Here is a 23943-nt window from a genome sequence, read left to right as displayed (position 1 = left end):
GATAATGAGAATTGACTGAACAGGAACGAAAATCAAGCACCATTTTTGCTGAATAGTGGACTGTGGAGAATATTATTTTACCTCCATGTATAAACAATGTAAAGACATAATGGCAAACCAGCCCAAAGTTTTTTGACCTGTCTGCACGTCATCACACTTCTAATCCAACTAGAAGTAAACTAATTCACAGGTGAACCAATGCATCTGGTAACTTTGCTGCTCAACCCCAATGTCCAGCAGAGGTTGTACTTCCTTCGTCAGCTGAGGAAGTTCAACCTGCCACAGGATCTGCTGAAACAGTTCTACACTGCCATCGCTGAATCCATCCTCTGCACCTCAATTACTGTTTGGTTCAGCCTCAGATCTGAGGCTCAGAAGACTACAGAGGGTAGTCCAGACTGCTGAGCGAACCATTGGCACAACTCTCCCCACTCACCAAGATCTGTACTTCTCCAGAGTGAGCAAAAGGGCAAAGACAATCACTCTGGACCCCTCACATCCAGCACACTCACTCTTTGAACGACCAGACATTGGAACAGTTTCTTCCCTCAGGCAATCCATCTGATGAACACTTAACATACGTGGAACACACAACACTATTCTTACACATCATTTACTTAAAACACATACTATTTATATATTTCACACTATGTGTGTATGTATAAATTACACATTTCACACTTGTACATACAAATTGATTGTACGTCATTCTGTTACACTGTGGAGCTTCTGTCACTAAAACAAATTCCTCGCATGTGAAAACATACCTGGCAATAAAGCTCTTTCTGATTCTGATGTTCATCTATGATTGAAATGTTCATGACAAACTTAGTAAATGATTCATCCAGTAGGCTCAAGCTCACAGAAAGTGAACCAGGTTTACTACTGCACTTGTCCAGTTTCAGTGAATCTGTAGCTTTTTCCCAGATTCCCAGAGCCCAAATGAGGGATTGTGCCATTAAAGCACATCCACTGGAAAAATCATATTTTCAACTGAGATGTTTACCTGTTCACCATTTTATTTGGATTGTTGTGTTTGAGTCACCTCTTGTAAGCTCAAACATTCTGAAAATTTTCTTATTTAAAAAAAAAAAATATGTGAGTAATATGTTACCTAAAGTTTAGACTGTGAAATAGTCCAGATCAGTAACTACTGAAAAACTAAAACCAGCTCATGTTTAATTCATTTTTGTGAACATTAAGTGAAGCTCTTTATTCTGTACCTGCAGGAGTTTATGCATTGCCACATGAGCAGTTATCAGTGACCTAGAATGAATTAGGACACAAAAAAAAAAACGAACCACACAAAAGAATGAGGTTTACTTTTATTCAAAAACTTACTGTCTCCAGATAAATAGAAATCAGAAACAGTACAGTAAGTGACAGGACAGGGAAACAATTATGTATCAGCATAAATCTTTGAACAGGGTAAAGATCATAGGCTTATAAACATTAACAGGGAAAAACACTAGAAAATTAAGTTTTTGTTAAAATGCACATATATTTACACAATCTATTCAGCAGTTTTGCCAATGTAGTGGTGAGTGACAAACAGGTGCCAGTTTCTAGAGGCTTTGTATTCATAGTTCTTTAGGTTGTGTTGCACTTTCTAACTCAATTACACACTTGCTATTTGGGATCATGGCTTCAATAGCAGTGCTGTCCTGTCTCTGAGACATGTAACCTTCTACAGAACTGTGTTCCAGCCCTAATCAAGCAGGCTAATCAGGTAGATTGATTTATTTGGCGCTGGTGTGTTGGTTTAGGTGTGAAACTGCTTACTGCAGAAGGTAGCTCTCCAAGACCAGGCTTGGTAATCACTGTTCTAAAATAATTAGAAATCTGCACAAAACAAGAAATCAAAAGTAACATAATATTGAAAAATTGAGAACATTTTTACAGGCATGTTTAAGGCCAAGACATGGAATGATTAAAATATATCCCTGTGACAAAACAGGTTTAGATATAATGTTTCAGTACAAGCTAGATGTGTTCATTTAACTTTATAGAGCTGCCCAAAAGCAACACAAAACCTGTTCATGTTTAAATGGAGAAGTACACTGTTACACTGAAGCTTTGACACTGGAATAGAAACAAACAAAAAACTTAAAGCTGAATGTAGTAACTCTGAATGTGAAGCTTAGCCAACCAAATTTACATTTAGGAAAATGTAAAAACCCGAAAACCTGACAATGCAAACACAAACAAAACACCATAAAAAAAATGCAAAAAAACAAAACAAAAACAAAACTCATTGGTGTTTGGCTACATGATTTAATATATATATATATTTTTTATCCTTTTTAATTTTAAATTGGAGCTTAAAAATAAGAAAAACCCTAAATGCAGTTATAAAATCAGCACCAATTGATACTTATTAAAACTTATTTAAAAGTATATGTCTACATCACTGTTTAGCTGAATGTATGGGAGAAAACAATGGAGCAGACTTACTACAGTAATCTTTGCTTTTAATTCAATACAAACAAAATGGCACTATTTCAGAGATTTCCTTTTGATTCCTTGGTTTTGCACTTTGAATTGTGTGGATCTAATATCTGGGAAGATGACTTCCACTGTTATTAACAGACACTATTAGCTGCATTTTAGTTATCTTTCTCAAAGGGATGTGAACAAAACTAAACACTAGATATAAAGAGGTGGAGGATGTCCTCCATTTTACATATTAGTTAAGAAGTTTAAAATATATCACATCACTCACTATGATGAGCAATAACCTGCTTATAAATTACTACTTTACACCTGATTACTCACTATTACAAAAGGGCTATACATAACATAGTTATCTTTAAGTTAAAAAAAAAGATGCATTCACCCCAGTTTCAAGAAATACCACAACTCTTGAAGAGCTCACATACACTTCTTCACACAAGATGACGTTCAACTTTGAAATATATTTTATATATTTATACATGGCGAACAGTCCAACAATCCATGGCATTCAATCGGCCCCCAACATTTTGCATTAAAAGGGAGCGCTTACTCAATATCTAAGCCACTATATCATCTCTAGTGAACAAGAATAGACGTTTTTGTTTAACCAGTTACTACACTGATCTTGTGTATATAGATTTTTTTTTTTTTTTATAAAATCAATTTAACATTACAGAAAAGTTTTTTTTCCTCAAAAAAGATTTTCTCTATTATTTTATCCTGAAACACAAGTACCCCAATGGCCTACAAAAGAAAATGTTGAAATTCAGAGAGAGTTCAGCGTTACCAAATAAATGGCCATCGATTCTCTTTATTTCTTATATTGAGGCTATTGATACTCCACAATATGGAGTAAACTGTAGAACTGAGCTGTCTATTACAAATCACCCCTATTAGTGCCACCTAGTGGAGCTCTCTCATGGCAACAGAATGGAGCTTTGATCCCTCCGCATTACCGCTGAAAAGCATCATAACCCAGGAAATGAGTGGTCCTTACAGACTCGTCCATGATAGAGGCTGGGTCAAAAAAGTCTGGTTTCAGCTCTGTTCTCTCTCGTCGATTCTTTGAGGCAGGCTACAAAACAAGGCAGATAAGTATATTAACAATAATACAATTTTTCACTTCTTATAAATGAAGCCTATACAGAGAATGCTATTCAAATGGGATGGCCACTTGGAGTTCATTACCAGATCAATATCCATTGTGTCAAAATCTATGCCTTCGTTGAGATCCTCAATTCGGCTTTCTGATGACATCATTACATCCTCGACAATTGGCTCCTCGTCGTCTTCCATAAGGCCTGATCCTCGGCGTCTGAAAAGACAAACATACATGTTTTTTTTTTAATACCAGAACCAACAAAAAACCAAACACGATTTGTTTTATTTGGAAACATGTAAACAAAGCATTTAAATCTTAAATCACTTGGCCGCTGTGTGTCTCAGATGAAATATTAATCTAACACCACACAGGATAAGACCTCACGCTGTCTGCATCTCTAAGGCTTTCTGCAGTAAAAACACAGCTTGCTGAATAACAGGCAATTAGTGAATTAGGTCTTTTAGTATTAGTCATACTATCAACTTCTGAAACATAAGGACGTAAGACTCATATGCAGTAAATGGGTTTAAAAACCATTTTAAAAATTTAAATTCTGGTTAAAGGGAAAAGAACAAACAAACAAAAAAAAACTTTACTTATGCTACACCATCATCAGATAACAGTAAATAATCTGTTATTTTTATATCATAGGCATTATGAAAGCAAGGAAACATATTTAGCATGTGCTCCTTTTTACATTGCATGCTGCAGGTTGCTCCTCAGTTTGGCGTAGTTCATGGCTCTCTCATGCTGCTGCCTGGCAGCTTCTTCCTGCTGCTGCCTCTGGGCCAACATCCAAGTGACCTGTGTGCTGCAAAACCATACAGGCAAATCTTACTGCATGAACTATACACAGAAGCAACACTGTTACACAGAACTACTTACAGCATGTACAATAATATTATCTGTTTTTCACCAAAGAAATGAGTCATGCTGTGAAGTAGAAACAGCAAGGTATAAAATCCCAAGAGAAGGTGCTCAGGCTACCAGTTTTTGAAAGCTTATTTCTCAGAAAAATGACTGGTACTTGCTCATTAATGCTGCTTTCCACTGGCTTTTGAGACTAAACAAAAATTTGATGTGATTGTAAATTATAAAAACAAAGCTGTTTGTTATACAAATAGATCAGTTTATTATTGGCATGATCTACCAATTCCTAAATCCACTAAGTTATGAAAGTTCATTAACATGAATTTTATTTTTGATGTGTCCATTATTTCAACTTTTATCATCAGCAAGCCCACACAAACACAAAAAAACCATCTAGATAGAATGACAACCTTTTTGGAACTTACAGCTTTGGAGCTGAAGTTACTATTCCAATTATCTTGTTTTAGCATATTGCACATAAATGCCAAAGTTTTGAAGAATATATGAAAGTATTCTCCATACAGAGTTAAAAATTATTACTGTCATATTTTCCCAAGTCTTTGAATACTGTGCTCTTACTTGTAGTCTATGGGGGACTGGTGATTGTGAGGTTGGGGTGTGTACGGGTGTGTGCGTTGCTGTGGATGTTGTTGTTGCTGCTGCTCAGCTGGCATTGTATACACTCCCATGTAGCTGTCTTCAGGCCGTAGGCGTTTGGGGTCACGCATGACTGTGGAGGTAAGATGTGGAGAAGGCATCATGACTGGCGTCGGCATGCTCTGCTCTCGGTTCAGCCACACCTCGCTGCTGCTACTCTCCTCTGACACACACACAAAAAAAGCAAAGTTAAGAAGTTGGTAGGACTGCATATTTCCTAATATGAATAAAATTTTTGGGCTTAGAATTCAGATTGCACAATAATTGTAACAAACAGTTTGTATACGTGTTAACTTCTTATATGTTGTTGCAGATCATGCAAGCACATATATACGGTGCCAGGAGCACAGCGTGTTCTCACAAAATGAAAAGGAAATTAGTCATTTTAACAGATGGTTAAATAATTTGTCACGGCAAGATTTCTGTTCCTCTGGCAACAGCAACTTATTAGCCACTTGCAGACAGGCAAGCAAAAAAAAAAAAACAAACAAAAAAGGAAAAAAAAAAATCATCTTGATAAACGCGCTCTATGTGCTGTCTCACTGTGATGACTGATACATCAAATTTATTCCTTTTAAACATTTAATAGTAATTTGTTTATTAATTAAAAATATTGTAAACATTTGTAAAAAATATATGTAAACATTTGTTTGACATATTTGTTCATTCTCACTACAAGCATGCATTTGGGTGATTAAAAAAAAATGCTTGGCTTTCTAACATTTGCATTTTTCTGTAGACAAGCCAAGCTTCAAATGGATAAATAACGCAGACTGTATGTGAGTCAACAACATGGCACTAAAAAGTCCCAAAAGTGTTTAAAGCCTAAATTTGATCAAACTCAATGCTGCAAACTTGATTGGCCCTTTGGAAAGTGTGTCTACCTCTAGCAGGGGAAAAAGCCACAGTAAGCCAAAATGACGGTCCAAATAGAAGAGTCTACAGATTGCATTTGACTGGGCGAGGTTAAAGATTGCGTTGTAACCAGCATTTAGAGGGTCACAGAGTAATTTTGGCTTATATATTTTTTTCACCCTGCTGCATCATCCAAGCATGTAGCCTTTGGTAGTGCCATTCTGTTGTATGTAATGTTTGTTTGAGTGCAAAATCAAATGGTGTAAATATAACTCAGGTTTAGGATTTTTGTACCTTTCAATATTTTTGCTACAGCTGCTTTTACGGTTCAATTAAAGAAGCTGAACATTCTCAATCCATGTGACAAAATCTTTAAACCCGGACTAGTACCTTCAGATAGTTTCCTTTTGCCTGTGACAGGCTTGGCTTTTTTGCTGCGGATAGTGGAACCACGGCTGCTGATGCCGCTCACCACAGACATGGTATCATCATCACCGCCAGCCTGTAGAGAGTTCCTGTAGGAGATAAGTGGGAGCCAACAGTCCTCCCTTTGCAATGTCATCTGAAATGTCATAAAGCGCTCCAGATACATATGCCTGAAAAGAGAGAAACAGGAAAAAAAAATCAGCAGGCATACTGGCACTTTGTTTAAATCATTAATCAACATGAAACATTTTCAGACTTTTTGGCAGAATAGAAAAAAACCCAACAGCAATGTAACAATGCAGTGTGATCAGCAATAAAATGAATATCTGCCAGCTTGAAACTGAGCAGCTGATGTCAGTTTTTTCCCCCCAACCTACTCCATCTACGATCTATGTCATGACCACAGATAAGAGCCGAGATGTTTTTCTGTACTTGTTAAAAACATTTTCTTAAAACCTACATATAGTGGAAAATTGTGCTTCATTATGAAGTTCTTCATAATGTTTTCGTGAATTGTTTTTTTAAACTTACGTAAAAGCCACATCATGATAGAAACACTGTAGTATTGGCCCTACACATATTCAAGTATCACTTCGCCACAAGCGTGAGATTAAAAACTTGATCTTACACAGTGCGTTTGTCCTGTCTCATAAGCTTGGATGAGAATTCACTGAGGATGTCCAAAAAGGCCAGGTTTACAGGTGGATATCCATCTCCTTGTGGGTTTGGCTCCTTGAAGGCAAACTCAATACCATCCCTACAGGTCAAAGACAGAGTAAAATAATGATCAAGAACAGACCATCAGGAAATCCCCCATGTCCATCCCTTTACCACAGGAAAGCAAAAATCTGAGAGTAACCACAGTGGCTCAGAAGCAGCATACTTGTGTAACATGGCGATCGCCTCTCTGGTCTTCAGTTGATCCAGACCAAAAGTTAAAGAGAAGCGACGAGCCAGCTCTTTAATGCCACAGAAAGTTGAAGATGAACGGTCAAAGCCTGGGCCCAGATCTGACAGCATCTCATTGAACAACTATAAAAAGCAAAGAGAAAAGGGCTTTCAACTCTTAAGTTGTGAAAGTGTATGAGGAAATGGATCATGTGGTTCAAAGTAAACACACACTTACCTGCTGCAAGCTCAGAATGAGTGTCTTTGCACACTGGATCTTATCAATCTGTCTTGTTTTGCTCATGGTTTCCTTGATGATGTCACCGTAGTCATTATAATACTGATGCGGAAAAGGGTAGACAAGTTGATGGAGTGGAATTAGCAATTTGTTAGGGTTAAGGCTTAAAGAAAGTCAATGATGAAATGACAAATTGAGACTCACCCTCATATACTGCTTAAATATGTCAGCACCAGTCTTCATCTCCACCACATTGTAGATGATGAGTTTGCAGTAAGCTGCGAGTAGGTTTCGTCTCTTGTGCAAAGCTTCTATTTTGCCTGCTTCATCATCCTGCTGTCCATCTGTTGAAACACGACCGGCACAGTAAATTAGTGGGTAATCTTAAATATTTTATGTTGATATACAGTATACTGTATCACAGCTGTGCTGCCTCCCTCTTGTGGCAAATTGTGTCATTAAAGATTAGCAGAGATGATACGGAGGTCAACGAGATACAAGGAATTCAGAAACACAGCTACTTCAAAAAAAAGTTTACAAAACATTTAGAATAGGTTTGCATATTTGTATGAATAGTTTTGAATAAGATCTGTTTAAGGAATAATTAAAGCAACAGACCACACTTGCTAACCTAACAATGAATCCCACATGATCAAAATCTGTAACCCACAGATACGTGTTAGAAAAAAAAAACATTTAAGCTTTTAGAGTGCCAGGTTACCCATACATATATTTATATCTATATATACACCTTTGGTTTAACAAGCTTTTAAGCCAGAGCATTTCAGCTGGAGTCAAAGAGTCATTCAACTTCATGTTTACATTGAGCTTACGACTAATCGACCCATTAACATCTAAACTCATGCTCTAAAGCCAATTTCAGGAAATCACCTAAAGCAGAAAATGAAAGCATTATAGATAAAAGGCAAAACTGGATGGTCTGTTCATTTAACACAGACTTTACTCCATTGTATAAAAGAGGCAGTATGTTGAACCTGTGCTGCTGTTATCTTCATCCTGGTCAATGAAAACGTGGTCTAAGATGAAGCTGAGCAGCTCAGACTGCAATGAGGCATCTGGTGAGTAAACCAGCGGCTCCAGCACTTCCCTCCCTCCAGATATGATCTGGTGACTGAAGATCATCAGCAGGTCACACAAGATGGTGAAGGCCTGCATGGAAAGTGCTAGTTAATTAAGTGTCTTCATCAGGTAGGATATGAAGAGATGCAAGGACAATTAACGGAGATTATATTCTCTCATACTGACCTGCTCTTTCACAGTGGTGTTGACACTGGCTAAATATCGCTGGCACATCAGGCAGAATGCACGCATTTGCTTTCTTAAAGTCAACATATCCTCCTATAGACATCAAAAGAAATAATTAACAAACTAAGAAAAGGAAAGTTACTTACCAAAACGAAAGCAAAGAAAAACATCGTCTTACTTTTTTGCAGCTGCCCTCAGACACCTTGGCTAAGTGCCAGAGAATCACATAGTGTGTACATTGCAGCGCATGTATGACGATCTGAAAGGTCAGGCAGACAAAAACCGAGTCAGTCACTCATTGCAATGTCTTTGTACTCCAAACCAAACAAAACACCATTTAAAGAGTCACCTGCTCTGGCATGTCCCCATTCTCAATGCCTGTATTGAGTAACTTATAGTTGCTGGTGAACAGATCCCATTTCGAAAGGTCATGAGCACTGTGGACAGACAGTGGACAAGATCAATAAATGACATGACAAACAAGTGCAACTGTATAACAAATGATCGTAAACTGTAAAATGTAAATCTCTACTTGTGAAAAGCAGTGATCCTCTTTAGCGTGGATAGGACTTGATAAGCATCATCCTCATCTGGTTCTTCTCCCTAAGAAACAAGGCATTGAAATTAAAAAATAAAATTAAATAAAAAAGAGCATTTAAATAGACAGCTTAAATACAAGTAAATTGTTTTCAAGCAAGAAAAAGCAGATATATGCTGAGAATAACAGGCTCAATGCAGTGTCTCAATGCATATATCTAATAAACTGCAGAGAGCTCAGCTTGCCTGTCCTCACCTCTTGAAGAAAGTCTTCTAACAGCTTATTGAACTTGTCCACCTGTTCGTCCAAGAGCTGGCTGCGGGCGATGTCTACCCTGTTGAAGATTGTGAACTCCTCGTTGCAGAGAGAATGGTAGGTCTTCGAGCAGGCCTCTAGCACATCAGTGTCAGTGTGCTTCTCCACAATGTCCCTGATTTGTCTCAGCAGTGATTCCAAATGCTAAAGATGGGATAACAATAACATTATTTTGAATATTGAATTCAGCCAATTAACATAATTTTATATTTTGCTTTTTCACTGTCTAAACAACAAACGTATAAAGTAGCTCTGGGCCTCACCTTTTCCAAACGCCCTGTTGTATAGATCTCTAGATCAAAGAACTGTGGTAACTGCAGAAGATTTGTCACCTTCTCTGCATCAACTGAATACTGTCAGGAGAAAAAGAGTACTTGTACTTATCCACAAATGAAATGTTTACACATGAGCACATAAAATAAAATAAAAATACTACTTACCTTTGCAAGTAAAGGTGGCATTGCCACTGCGAAAAGCTCAGTTATTCGTGTCCGATCGTCAAGCTGCGTTTTCTTCTCTTTTGCTGTCAAGACCTGGAAAAAGAAGAGGAAACTGCTAAATAGTATGTGCGTGCAGACTAAATGAAATGATTTCAATTCACCATTAACTTAATTTCGTTTGTGCAAAAATCCTTGCCTTGAAAGAATGGACACGTGATTCTTGTACTTAATTTGTATTCCACACATTTGCAATGCTAATGACATGCATTTCCACAGAGTCTCTTACCCTTTTGCCAGTGCCTCTGCCTACAGGGGGATGGCATTCTGCAGCTTGTCGGATGGTACAGAGCATGATCTCAATCAGAGCAGTCTCCTGTCTGTCTGTCAGAGCTACATGGGACATGTTCAATTAGAACCATTAACACAATAAAATACCCTCAGTACACTGTCACAACAGTTACACGAGCCCATGGGATATGTTTCTCTTTTCAACACACACTGACATGTTGCAAAAAAAATCTTTTTTTACCATTACAAAAATTAAAGTCACCTATTCCTATTTAATTTGCATGAAACTGAGCGAAAGCTAAAATATTTCCCCTGCTCAACTAGAATCTGTAAGAATTTGAGGTCAGGTTCATACGGCTACATCATACAGCTATATCAGCCCGTTAAGCCATCAAAGACTCAATTGATCAGCTAATCATATTTTCTATGAATACTTAGAAAAAAATAATTCTGTAAAATGAGGCTTGCAGTAATGCTAAATGATCAAAGAAAGATGGGAGTCAGACCTTCCTCTCCAGGCAGGGGCTCATCCAGCAACAAACTGATCATGCACTCCCAGTCCTTCAGCAGCTCAGAGGCACAGTCCCACATGCTGTCCACCAGGTATGCAGCATGTTCATGAAGCTGAAGACAAGACAGTGTGTTAAACAGTGAGCATCTAATATCTACACACAGAGTCATTACCATGTTTAGTGCTTTTTTATTTCAATCTGTTAACACCTTGACATGACCTGTGCATTCAACAGCCAAAGACACCATTCAGGTCAACAGAGAAAGGAGGGTGAATGTGATGCTGTGACTCACCTCACTCTCTAGAAAGAAGAAAACAGTAGTTTTCATCAGATTGGCATTGAGACTCTGTCTGCCCCGTCTCTTAGGCATGCTGTCATCCTCTATGTTCTGATGGCTGAACAATCTACAAAGGAAAAACAAAAAGGTTTCAGGGAGAGATAACTGTCATTTAGGTCCTGACCCTGCATTTCACCTTTGCACAGATAAGAGCACGCTGCAGTCTCTCGAGTACCTTGCATCCACACGTATTATGATATTCCAAACTGATAGGTTGTTTTGACAATACTGTAACAGCAATATGCAGTCAGTGCTGTATCAGAGCATCAGGTTGGAATTGGGATCTTTGTATAATTTATACAACAGCTCAGATAAATCAAACCTGCCCCAACACACCAGACGTCCTCCCTAATGATAACAGACAGGAGGCGGTGACCAGCATGGAGAAGATAAGAGTGTGTGCTCCAGAGAGGAGCAATGAAAAAGTGTCTGTCCTATTGTCAGGAGGCTGGTAGTTAAACTCCCAATTAAGCCACAACCAGTCATTGCCATGAGCCATGGGAGCACAATTGGCCATGCTGTCTGGGTTAGATACATACTCCCTTTCTCCCATCAATCACAGCAACACTAGCAAATGGACGGGAGTCCGTGTACTCGTACATACAGAAGAAAGCAGATAGCACTTTACTGTGAGACTTGGAAAGACTCTGTTGGATGGAGTCACATTTCTCAGAGGAAACATGCGTTACGATTTCACCCTCCCCAGGACTTGCGTGCTATCTTGGGTAAACGTGACCGATATGTAATGCGGTGTATACCAAAGATACAGCACCCATGTGCTCAACATGCTTTATGTTACTCTAATCTCTCTTCTCCAAAACACAACAGACATTTTAGAGTATGCCACAACCTATGTGTGTTCTATCGATTAAGAAAGAAAAAAGTGAAAATCAAGCCTCACTTCTTAAAGAGGAACTCTCCAGCAGCCACAGCAACAGGCCGATGGGCTGAGTACACCAGGTGGTAGACACTCTCACAGTCCTCTGCTGTCAGGACCTCATCACTGCTACTGGAAAAGCAAACAAAGGAATCATGTGAGCATACTATCAAGTTTTGTCTCACCTAAATTTAAATTCACAGAACAACAATAACAAATGTCTGAATATGCATACTTACTGTAACACAAGTGTTAGTAGTTTTATTGCTTGCACAGCAACATCATACTCCTTATCCAGTGTCATGGAAACTATCCGATCCTGAGAGGAGAGGAAAAAAGTTAGTAGAAGTTTGCATATATTAAAATATATAAAAGATATTATAATATATCATACCAAGAACATTTTAAAAGAAACTTAAGCACATATAGCCATTACTATTCAAATTATGAAATTAACTATAAACACTTTATTCTTTACTCCGACTTTGTTCTTTATTCCCACTTTGATGTAATTCTGCTCTTTACTGCTTTTTCCCCTCTATGCATTTGGAAAGAAATAAACTGCAGATGGCTCTCACCTTGAAGCGGCTGGTAAACAGCTCCAACTTGGCGTTGAGCTCTCTGTTGTAGTAGAGGCCCTGCAGAGCTGTGAGGCATTTCAGCCGCACTTCGCCTTGCTGATGAAGAGAGCAGAGAAACAATGAAGCTCCACTACTAACATCCAGCACATGCTTCATCCCTGTGTGAATCAAACATTTGGAAAATAACCAACCACCTCACCTTGTCGTGCATCGTCCAGCCGACATATTTCAGGTAGCTGTCGTTTAGAAATGCATCACTGTACATTTTCATCCACACCCCGATTTCCTCAATGCAGATCGCTCGGATCTCGGCTATCGCATCACTGCAGGGAGAAAGACAATCAGTAACCAAAGCCCCATTTTTCATGATAATGTCTAGATGTAAGCTTTTGATACGATAGAAAATTTGCTTTGCAATAGTTTGTGCTAAAAAATTGTTTTTTTAAACAAAGATATTGCCATAGATTATATTTATCAATTAATCTGAACACCTGCTCTGTATCTCTAATAAACAGAATTATGTAGCATTTTTCTTCTTATTGCTATCAGAAGAACAAATGATGGCATACCGGTATCTGTGCACAAAAACTCCCTTGAAAATAGCATTCATCATATTTTCAATTTCATCCTGGTTTTCTTGAAGCTGCAAAGAAAAGTACAAAAATTAAAAAACTTAAATCCAAAAACATCTTAGTAAAAACATTCATACTCTAGTTCACCCTTAAAATAATGCACAGGTTTGCGATTATTACTGTAATGCTTGAGAGACATGAATGGCCATTCCCAGTTAAATCACACACCAGCCTCCAACACACTCACACAGATGGCATGCCAGCAGGACTATCATTACATAACGGAACCGTTAATTAATATTAGTACTCCAAACTAAAGATAGCTCTGCAATCATTCTGACAATTCTGCCTTAAACAGGATTATATGTTTTTTTGTGATTTTTTTTTTTTTGGGGACGTGATTTATTCCTTGTTGATCCAGCAAGTCTACAAACATTTTTGTGGGCATACAATCTACAAAAGTAAAAAACATTCAAGAGTAAGACTGCATGCCACATGCCTCATTGGCCAATACCATTTCACTAAAATATTTTATTAATAAAAATAAATGAAATGGCATTTGGTTCTATACAATTTTCTGAAACACTGATAAATGTTAATAGCTGTTCATGTTGACAAAACAGCGTTAAATACAGAAAGTAATGGATAGCTTGTGCCAGATACTTAGACAGTTGTGCTTATCCTCTATCTCCTTGGCATGGATCTTTAGTATAGTCATCAATACTGCTGATACCTGAAACCTTTTATATTTTATTGCTGATATTTTAACATATAGAGTTGTGTAACTTTCAGCACACATTATAAAAAAAAAATTCCGCATCTGGCTTTAGCAGACAAAGAAAAGTCTCCCCAAATAAAGATATACCACTTCAAATACAGGGAAAATGGCCATGTGTGTTAGTAGCTACAGATACAAACTATGCAATCGTACAAATCTGAAATACTTTTGCTACAGACCAGAAAACCAACAATGCTGGTGTCTATGTTTTTAATGCTTGTTGAGCAAGACATGAATAAAATGATCAATATATTATTTTTCATAGAAAGTACTAAAAAGACACAGTGAACTATCGTATCCTTTGCATCCATTTTTTCTTGTAGAATGTTATGCAAAAGCTGTCCTTTCTCAAGGCATTGAAATGTTAGACCAGGTGCATTTTTTGCAAACTAGGTAAAAGCTGCTTTATGGCTGTTTACAATGCAACATTCAGGTTGTAAACCAAAGTGGTCTTTAGTTTCTCATGTGGTGACTTACTGACTGTCAATCATGGTCTGAATGATTTCACGTGTGATGCCAATGAAAGAGCTTTAGAGTAAACGTGCTTTACACCAGGAAATCCATTATGGTTTACAAATAATCACAAGTTAAATTACAAACTTTGTTTTGTCACCTATGAAATTTGCTTGACGTTTGTCAAGTGTTTATTCAATCATCTTATAATCAAGCAGCTTTTTACTTTAAATATAGTACAAACTTGCACAGATCCCATGAAACTGCTGGAGTAGTTGTAAAGTTTGGCTGACCTCCTTGCGTTTCTGTAGGAGCAGCTCCAACCTGTCGCTAGCCCGCTTGCCTATCATCTTGTTTCGCTCTGCCTCATACTGGCGTTGGGTGTTGTCCATGTTAATGCTGAGGTTCAGTGCTACATTCACCAGAGCTGTCATAAGCTTCATGGCTGTATCACAACACACACGATAAACAGGTATTTATTAACACAATATGCCATAGACACAGAGATAGACAGACAGTTACAGACACCTCATTCACACTGAGATAAAAGTAAAAGACTCTCAAAGGGATTGTCTGAAGAAAAATGGCCATTATAAATATAGTAGGTCTGACCTGCTAGTGTGCTGGTATGTCTAAAGGCTCGCACTTGGGAGTCTGACAGACCGGTGAGCAGGGAGATAACTGTGTCCATCATATACTCATCATAGATGATGCTGTACTGACACTGTCGGACCAATACAGAAATGAACTCGCAAAAACTGGACTTGAACTTCTTCCACTGTGGCCCAGCCATTGTGAGTGGGTAGTCTCCACTGTCCTACAGTGACAAACAATACTTTTATTTAGTACTGAGACAAAGATATCCAGCATACTAAACACACCACTGAAAGCGTGTTCCACAGGAAGTAAAATCTTGCCTCGTCAAATTCTTCAGTCATCTTTCTGATGATCTCAGAGTTCTGCATGTGCCGAAACATCTCACCACTCACAACACCTGCAATAATAAACAGAGTGTGCGTCTCAATAATGAACAAAATGACACCACAACTTAGTTCTAGCTCACAACAGGGAGAATCCTAATGTACCTTTACAGCCAGAACACTGGATAAAAAAGTTTATCAAGTCAAGGAGAGCCATGTCTCTGTCCTGTTTGTAGGACTCAATCCAATCGTCCACGACAGACTAGGGTTGGGAGGTGGGGGGTAAACAAAAAGTTAAATCTTTAAGACCGATAGAAAATTCTTTTGAGTTTTTGAGAATTCAGCAGAGTCGACACTGACCTGCATGGCGCTCTTTCCCAGCTTGACAACTTCAAACAGCATGATATTCTCCATGCCATTCTCTTGATGGTGTCCATTTAAGCGGCCAGCGCCTTTTCCACCTCCTTTCCCTTTCTCCCCAGGGGCCTTCTTCCCCTTTTTCACCTACAGCACAAAATTCAGTACAGCCTCAACAATGGCTCTGTAAACAATCTTCAATGCAAATGAAATGACTTGAGGAGAATAAAAAAAAAAAGAATTCTAGATCATTGTATATTTAACCAAAGTTTGATGTTTTTCAACCTGTAAGTTTTAATGGTTAGCATTTATAAAACCTTTTACAGAGAATCACAGAATGTGTGAACATGTGTTTCCTGTGCTGGGAAACCTTTCAAAGATCTGTGAATGTTATAAAGTGCTAACAATCAACACGCATTCCATAAATGTCTCTAAAACAAAGCCACTAGATCATCATTTATAGCTTTTACTTTGTTAAACAAGATGCTTTATTTTTATTAGATTAGGTGGAGTGTCTGCTGTTTAAATGCCTGATCTATTACTATTTTATCGATAGCAGATATAAATCTGAACTTAATATAACGTTCATGAGTCTGTAAAACAGACTTATCGCTCACTGTGGTCCAAACCGGGGAGATGTTTGCAAGTTGCTCGTTTCAACAACCTCCTTACTGCTGTATTTCAGGCAATTGTAAAATGTGGAGCAGTTTACTGTATGCAGAAATTCATCTTTTTTTAAACGATTAATAATGACTTTTGGCAGAAATAAAGACATTTAGCATCATTTAAAACTCATTAAAACATGTAGTGTAATTAAACTCAAGGCTAAAAAGCTGAGATCTCTGACTAGACTCATGTGCTCCTTGTTGTTATGTAACTAATGCGCACAGTAAACCTTGCTTCTTGTATAATCCCTGCATAATGCCCAGTTTGGGATTCATATAAACAGTACAGTCTGAATCTATAACTGAAATTAATTTCTTTTCATTGATGAAACTCACTGCATTCAACCACAACCAATGTGACATTTTTCTTTATGGGACTGTTTTGTCAGCATGTGCGGTATGTTTATCAAAACATCTGACCATCTTATCTGATAAGAAAGAGATTTAATTTGCTCTGCTTCAATTAGTTAAATGTGTTTAAGTCGGAATTATATGGTTAATTATTAATTGACTGTTTCCCATATATAATCATACTGACAACTAAAACTTTCTTCTTACTTTCACGTCATTAGACGCTATCATATTGCACACTCATACTATTGAGCAATGTCAAATTATTGATCCCAAAACAAAAGATTAGCCAACGTTACATTCAAAATGCTTAGTCGCACAAAATACCTTTCCTTTTCCTTGAACAGCATTTCTCCCATCAGAATCATCAAAGTCAGTATCTGATGAGAATCGTGTGTCAGTGTCCCTGTTTAACAAAAAATAAATCAAAATAAATCAAAAAGAATCTTACCCATGATCTCATCACAGTACTCGGCATATATCATGAATAATAAGAGAAAGGATTACTTACTGGGGATAATGAAACTCCGATTGTAATTCTGGTGCTGCTATCATTTCTTTAACATCTTCTGGACCACCTTAACTTGTCAAAGTCTTAAGCTTCCTTCAACACTAGCAGCAAATGCAGATACCTTTGTCATAAGACCTAAAACAGATCAAAAATAAATATCAATTCAGAACATTTGCATTTACTTTCAGATCTGATTATATTAAAACGAATAACTTAAAAGGGAGCAAAAGGGAAGGACAGAGAGAAAAACTGACTAGTGAGAAGTCCTTAATGATGCCAAAACATGCTAGAAAATATGGAAAATTTTAATTCAATGGTGAAATCAATTATGGACCAACTAGTGAAAAGCTGAGAAGTACAATATAAATGTTGTGGTTACATTATGGCCACAAGGGGAGCAGTGTTGCACTACTTTTCAGCAGCTGCTCTTTGAGTGCTTGTCCATGTGGGTGATGCACTGAGACAGAAAGCAGAATCAGGAAGCAAAGGTAATACAGGTAGTGCTCAAGATAAATCCCAGCTCCTATCTCCTGTCTCAAAACAGCTGCTACTACTAAGAAAATCATCATACTAAGAAACTCAACTCTGCATTGAGGAGAAAAAAAGTTAAGATAATAGAAATGTTTTCATTTAGTCCCAAAATGCAAAAATATATTTTACTACCAGATTTTCACTATCAGCTGTACCAGCACTGTATAAGCAAAACAAATCTTTTGCAGAGGGTCGACAAGTTGCATGCATGTTTCTACAATAAACTAATGAAATAAAACATGCATGTACTTAACATTCAGTTTTCAGTTACACTTGCTATCCTTTAAATGAACTACTTTAGATCCTAAGGATGTAACTTAAAATGAAGCTTTCCAGAAAGGAACAGATAACTTGAGATCCAGTTAGGGTTGCAAAGGGGCGGAAAGTTTCCGGTAAATTTCCGGAAACTTTCCACGGGAACTTAATCTGGGGAATTTTGGGAATATTCTAAATTGGAAACTTTACGGGAATTTATGGAAATTTACAGGAATTTATGGGAATTATTTGGAAATATAGGGAAATGTATATAAACTATAGCATATACAAATATAAATAAGCATTTTGTTTGGTCATAAGCAGACATGCATGCAAGGTAATACAAATTTTAAAAATTACATCTTGACTGATTGTAAGATTGAATTGTAAGTAGAGCTTTAACTGAGTCTTTCATTGAGTAACACAAAAGCATAATAAATATTATTATGCTTGTAATACACATTCATTCATTCATCTTCTACCGCTTATCCGAACTACCTCGGGTCACGGGGAGCCTGTGCCTATCTCAGGTGTCATCGGGCATCAAGGCAGGATACACCCTGGACGGAGTCTTGTAATACACATAATAAACTTAATTTTAATAAACATATTTCCCTATGATTGCTGTAAAATGAAAGCATCCCCCACCCTTGCCCTTCTAAAAAAAAGTCCCAATCAAAATGTAAAATGAAGCATTTTTTCTCAAGCTTATTAGGTCTCTGCTTCTGTGGTAGTCAAGGCCTGGAAAATGGAGGTGAATCCCCCCTTAAGTGATATATGGAGGATTTTTTATTTTATTTCAGTGAGTGTGTGTGGGAGGGTCATCAAATTATCTGTGAATGTGGTAACAATCCTAATTTACTGCTTAATAAGAGTTAGTAAGGTAGTTATTAAGTTTAGGTATTGGGTACCATTAAGAATGTAGAATAAGGTAATGCAGAATAAGGCATTAATATGTGTTTAATAAGTACTAATAAATAGCCAATATTCTATTAATATTCATGCTAATAAGAAACTAGGTAAATGACCCTAAAATAAAGTGTTACTGTGCATGTTATGAAAGAATGCAAGTACATGCAGTGGGTGTGGCCTCGATGGCCCTCCAGTAAGCAGCGTGCTGTGTGCAAGTGACTGAGGAATGCAGGGTACAAGTCAATAAATTTCCTTAAATCTTGTTATTTTAAACAAAATTATGCTGCAAGTTTTCTTTAACTACATTGAAGTTCCTTGTTATAGGCAACTCTGCATTTTTTTTTTTTTAAATTCCCAGTTTATTCCCATATATTCCCGTTAATTCCAATATATTCCCGTTAATTCCCATGGAAAGTTTCCAGCCTTGAAAATTCCCGGAATTTTGCAACCCTAGACCCAGTAGAGAAAATATATCTACATTTGGGCTGCAATCTCACAGGATATAAACTTGAGAGCACAAGCAAACAGCAATATATGAAGCTTGCAGGACAGTGAAAATAAGGGCAACTAGATTCTTAACTGAATGTATTGTGAATATACTCTAATATAACAGCTAATGTTAAGGAAATGTATAAGCAAGATTTTTTTGTATACAGTGGTTGCGATCGTATCTTTTGTTGTTTTTAAACAATCAATTAATTAAAAATAAAATTAAACCTATTTAGACCATACTCAGTTCTGATTTAATTCTGAATACCGATACGCATGTTGGCACACTGAACAAATACAGCAGATGGCATAACCTTACACCCCTACAAGATACCCATCCCATTATGTCCCAATCATCATGCCAGTGTGGGCCAAGTGCAGATCAATGCATTAACCCATATTCCAAGCAAAATAAACTTTATATGATTATGAGGAATGCTGACTATTAATTCTACATTGCAACAGATATGCTTTAACGTTTCCACGTTTACGCATTAAACTCTTTTATGCATAAATTATTTTCACGGACGATTTTAAATTCTGTCCAAATATTAACTATAAAAATTACATGGGAAAATGTTTTACATTAGTATAAATGGCAATATTTATGGCAGAAAAAAAACTTTTAATGCCACACAAAGTTCTAAAACGAAATTATTTCTAAACAGAGGAAAAACACTTTTTACTTCATGTTTCTGTTTAGTTTTCTGTAGACATTTTTTAACACTGAGCACCACAGACAGTCTGGAGAGCTACAGATGTTTACATTAACTTACAATAATGCTTTAGTGTGAATGTGTGTGTGCTACGTACATTACTCAACAAACAAATGCACAATTTAGTCCTGCAGAACTACAACTTCTGTACCGAGCTATGAAAGAGCCACACGCCTGAAAATGTGCTTGATGTAGATGAAAACAAGGGGGCGTGGCCTCCTGCACACTGTCACGCTATGCGTCGTGTTCATTGGCTGGTTTGTCTGCGGTTTCCAGGAAACAAGCGAGAGAGCGTACTTCCTCCGTTACCACATAAGGCATTAATTTGTCCGCCCTCGTGCTTGCCGCGCCCAATCAGAAATGGTCATTATGATTCGTGGCCGTAAACATGTAAAAATGGGAGACGTCCGGAAGCAAGCAGATTAATCTGTGGGAAAGAGATGCTCGTGTGTGTTAAAGTGAAACCGCATTAAGCGTTAGGAATTGCTTTTCTTATACGCCCTTGAAGAACTTTAGGGGAAAAATATAAGGTCTTATAAGTAAGCAGGTGAAGAGACAACATTAACACAAAGAAGCGTGGCCTAAACATTACAGATATACTGAATATTATGGTCTGTGGCGCTGGGACGTGCAGAAATAACTACCGAATGTTTAATATAATAAAACAAACTGCACAGGGGAACAATTATAAAACAATGTGTTACAAGTTTAATCTTCACTAAACTGAATTACAAAAGAAACGTGTGTTGTGTGTGATGTGTGCTTGTGTGTGTGTGTTGTGTTTATGACGTCGTTATGTCTGGGGTGTAAACACGAATAATTATGGAGTACAAAGTAATCAGAACAAAAGCAGGCTATAACAACGTGGCATAATAGAATTATATACATTCAATATTTTTTACGGTATGTGGAATAAAGCTACAAGCCCTTAAGATTAACAAGATTTACTTCTTAAAAAGTGGCGCCAAATGAAGCTAACAAGTACAAACACACACTAATAATCTAACAGGTTCACAAGTTAACAAGTACAAACTCACACTAACAAGCTAACGGGTTCACAAGCTAACAAGTACAAACATACTAACAAGTACACAAGCTAAAAAGCTAACCAGTACAACACACTAACCCACGAACAAGTACAAACACCTCAAATGTGATATTCAGGGCTGAATAAGTTATTCAGCTACATACATTACTTATATAAACAATTTATTGTGTTCAAGATGTTCTTCCGCAGTAAACCATGGAGTAAAGAGGGAGTTTGAACAACTTATTTAGCATCCAGGTTCGTGTGTACTGATGTCGTCTGTCAAACACTTCACTCTACACATCTGGACTAAAACATCCTCCATAAAGTTAGTCATCTGGGGCTGTAACGTTATTTATAAACTACCACCACACGGGGTAATAAGAGGTGAAACACGTTATAAGTATTCGCTGTAAAACTGGTGAGAAACGATGCAGACTGTACGGCTGCTAGTCACAGTGAAGGGTCCAGTCAGCTACGTGTTAAAGCTCGTGTGAAACATCAGTGAGAGGAAAAATCCGCCTCAATCACATCTCTGAGCTGTTCAACTTTGTCCTGTACAAAGTGGTGTACAAACCGTGACTGCGTGAGTCACGTAAAACAACCGCGACAAACAAGTTCCAGGGGAAACGAGAATACGGAGGGAGAGGGAGAGAGAGAGAGAAATCTCCATCTTGAAACCAATCCAGCAGCTGTTTTCAGGATTCTCCATTTTGGCTCTGCTTACAGATATGATGCCTTCCAGCTGAGCGAGTCGTGTTGTGATTTACACCGCATTCGTTAGCGTTAAAAACCTTCACTAAATACGTGACTTTAAGTACCAGGACCCAAGGGCTCGTTTTTTGTTCGTGCGACAACAGTTTTCTGCTTTCACGTGCGAGGGGAAAAAAACGCCTCCCCGCGTCCTCCATCTTGGTTGTGAATTTGTGCTCCAGTTTCGCCATAGCGGCTGCGCTCGCGCCCGCTGTCTTTAGCCTGCTAGCTAGCAACATCAACAAAAACAGCTCACAGAATTACCGCGGAAGTGGCCTACGATGTCAATGATTAAACCCTGAGCAGCACTGATGCGCGTTTAAAACCTTAAACTGTAATGTTTTAAAACTGTCAAACCCAGAAAAACCTAGCTTATATGACTGTTTTGTCCATTTTAAAACCGACTTCTCTCAGAACAACTCCCGCGTATATTCGGGTACGCAAGCTAACCAAAGCTAGCGCTCAGCAAAATATCACTAAACCCCACCAACTTCTGTAAACGTCTCCGCCATTTTACAACTTACCCTCCAGCAGGATTAAATCCAGCACACATGCAGCTCCGTAACGGTGTCGAGTGGCGCTAGTTGTTTTGAACGAAAAGCCCGGACAGATTCATGGATGTTAGTTTGAAAGTGGCGGTCAGAGGCTGTCTGTTCCAGACACTCAACCCGCTCGCACCGCTTGGTTTGTTGTTTCGATGATCGAGCGGAAAAAACGGCACAATGCTGCCACCTGCTGGTCACATGGTCACGACCCTTCAAACTGGACCATGGGCGACATCTAGTGGTCAAACTTGGTTATGACGCTATTAATAAAATAGCAGCAAGGCACTAGGATGAAATAACATGTAAAAACAAAACAACAACAAAAAAACCTCAATGGAAGAAATATGTTATTTTGCACAGTACAGGCCACAGTATGGAGCTTAATTACGACTAGGTGAGTTCAGTGTGGAAACGATTTGACGTGTATTTATACTGACATATTTAATGTTCCCATATGATCAGATGTTGCCAGATGTTGGCTAGAAATCCCTCATCTATTAATGAATGTGCTGAAAAGCAGGAAGCCATAGAGGAGGCCTGATGCTGGCAAGAACACACTAGGTGAGTACACAGCCATTGCAGCTTGAGACACACTAAATGACTCACTTATCAGACATTTGGTGCTTACTCTGATAAAGAGTTGCATGACGTTAAAAGAAGATTGTGTGACTTAAATGAGCCAAATCAAATCACTTTCAATAAAAGTCCATGAGTGCAAGTCAGAGACAAGGTAAGGCACGTGTCATTTCCAGAGAAGCAAGCATGTCAAAAACCTTTATATTATTTAACATCATACTTCATTGAAAATGGATCTAAAATGAAGTATATCCTATATGAAGGATAAAAATGGACACAAGACGCTGTACTAAAAAGCTGATCCATATGATATCCCACATCTGAGGCACCACCATATAAAAATCATATAGGATTAGAATTTTGGCATTGTTACATTTGAAAAAAAAAGGCAAAATCATGTCTGCTAATAACATATATCTTTAAAAAAAGAACTATTAATATATGATAAACGTAGACTATTTTATGTTTATGATGTTTGATTTGGTGCCCTGCGATGGGTTGGCACTCCGTCCAGGGTGTATCCTGCCTTGATGCCCGATGACGCCTGAGATAGGCACAGGATCCCCGTGACCCGAGGTAGTTCGGATAAGCGGTAGAAGATGAATGAATGAATGAATGAATGAATGAATGAATGTTTGATTTGGATATTGTGTTAGTTTGTGTCTGTGTCTGAACTTCTCCAAAGAAGAGAATGGATGGAAGTGCAATATCTGGCCTTTCACTTGGGCTTTTACCTGAAAAAAAAAAAAAGTGTCTCATACCTCAGTCGACTTGACCTGATCTGTCACTTCCCCTTTTTGGCCTTGGGTCTTTGGCAGGGTGCAAATTGGTGCTGTTTGGAGATGCACATCCCCTATGGATCAAGTATAAAAACAGCAGATGCCAATC

At 37.9% G+C, this 23943-nt stretch overlaps 1 protein-coding gene across 2 annotated transcripts; it reads right to left on the bottom strand.

The window, feature by feature from the left end:
* Nucleotides 1-1313: 1313 nt before the first annotated feature.
* On the bottom strand, nucleotides 1314-22645 carry stag2b (STAG2 cohesin complex component b). Of its 2 annotated transcripts, XM_060886004.1 has the most exons (34): nucleotides 22459-22645; nucleotides 17631-17708; nucleotides 17252-17386; nucleotides 17068-17146; nucleotides 15728-15871; nucleotides 15533-15629; nucleotides 15365-15441; nucleotides 15060-15264; nucleotides 14741-14892; nucleotides 13214-13287; nucleotides 12844-12967; nucleotides 12642-12740; nucleotides 12303-12382; nucleotides 12088-12195; nucleotides 11142-11253; nucleotides 10844-10961; nucleotides 10336-10439; nucleotides 10050-10142; nucleotides 9873-9962; nucleotides 9550-9753; nucleotides 9289-9359; nucleotides 9106-9193; nucleotides 8935-9015; nucleotides 8757-8849; nucleotides 8486-8660; nucleotides 7695-7834; nucleotides 7491-7592; nucleotides 7248-7396; nucleotides 6993-7121; nucleotides 6329-6534; nucleotides 5006-5246; nucleotides 4254-4367; nucleotides 3643-3769; nucleotides 1314-3529 (listed from the first exon to the last, which is right to left on the bottom strand). In XM_060886004.1, the coding sequence occupies exons 3-34, from the start codon at nucleotides 17293-17295 to the stop codon at nucleotides 3407-3409; spliced, it is 3843 nt and encodes a 1280-aa protein (XP_060741987.1). In that variant the 5' UTR covers nucleotides 17296-17386; nucleotides 17631-17708; nucleotides 22459-22645; the 3' UTR covers nucleotides 1314-3406. The 2 variants fall into 2 exon arrangements, with proteins under 2 accessions (XP_060741987.1, XP_060741986.1); XM_060886003.1 differs by lacking the exon at nucleotides 17631-17708 and having other exon boundaries at nucleotides 22459-22644.
* Nucleotides 22646-23943: the final 1298 nt, after the last annotated feature.

The sequence above is a fragment of the Tachysurus vachellii genome, chromosome 13 (assembly GCF_030014155.1).
Source record: "Tachysurus vachellii isolate PV-2020 chromosome 13, HZAU_Pvac_v1, whole genome shotgun sequence".
In the NCBI taxonomy this organism is placed as follows: domain Eukaryota; kingdom Metazoa; phylum Chordata; class Actinopteri; order Siluriformes; family Bagridae; genus Tachysurus; species Tachysurus vachellii.
This window is presented reverse-complemented; position numbering and strand designations above follow the sequence as displayed.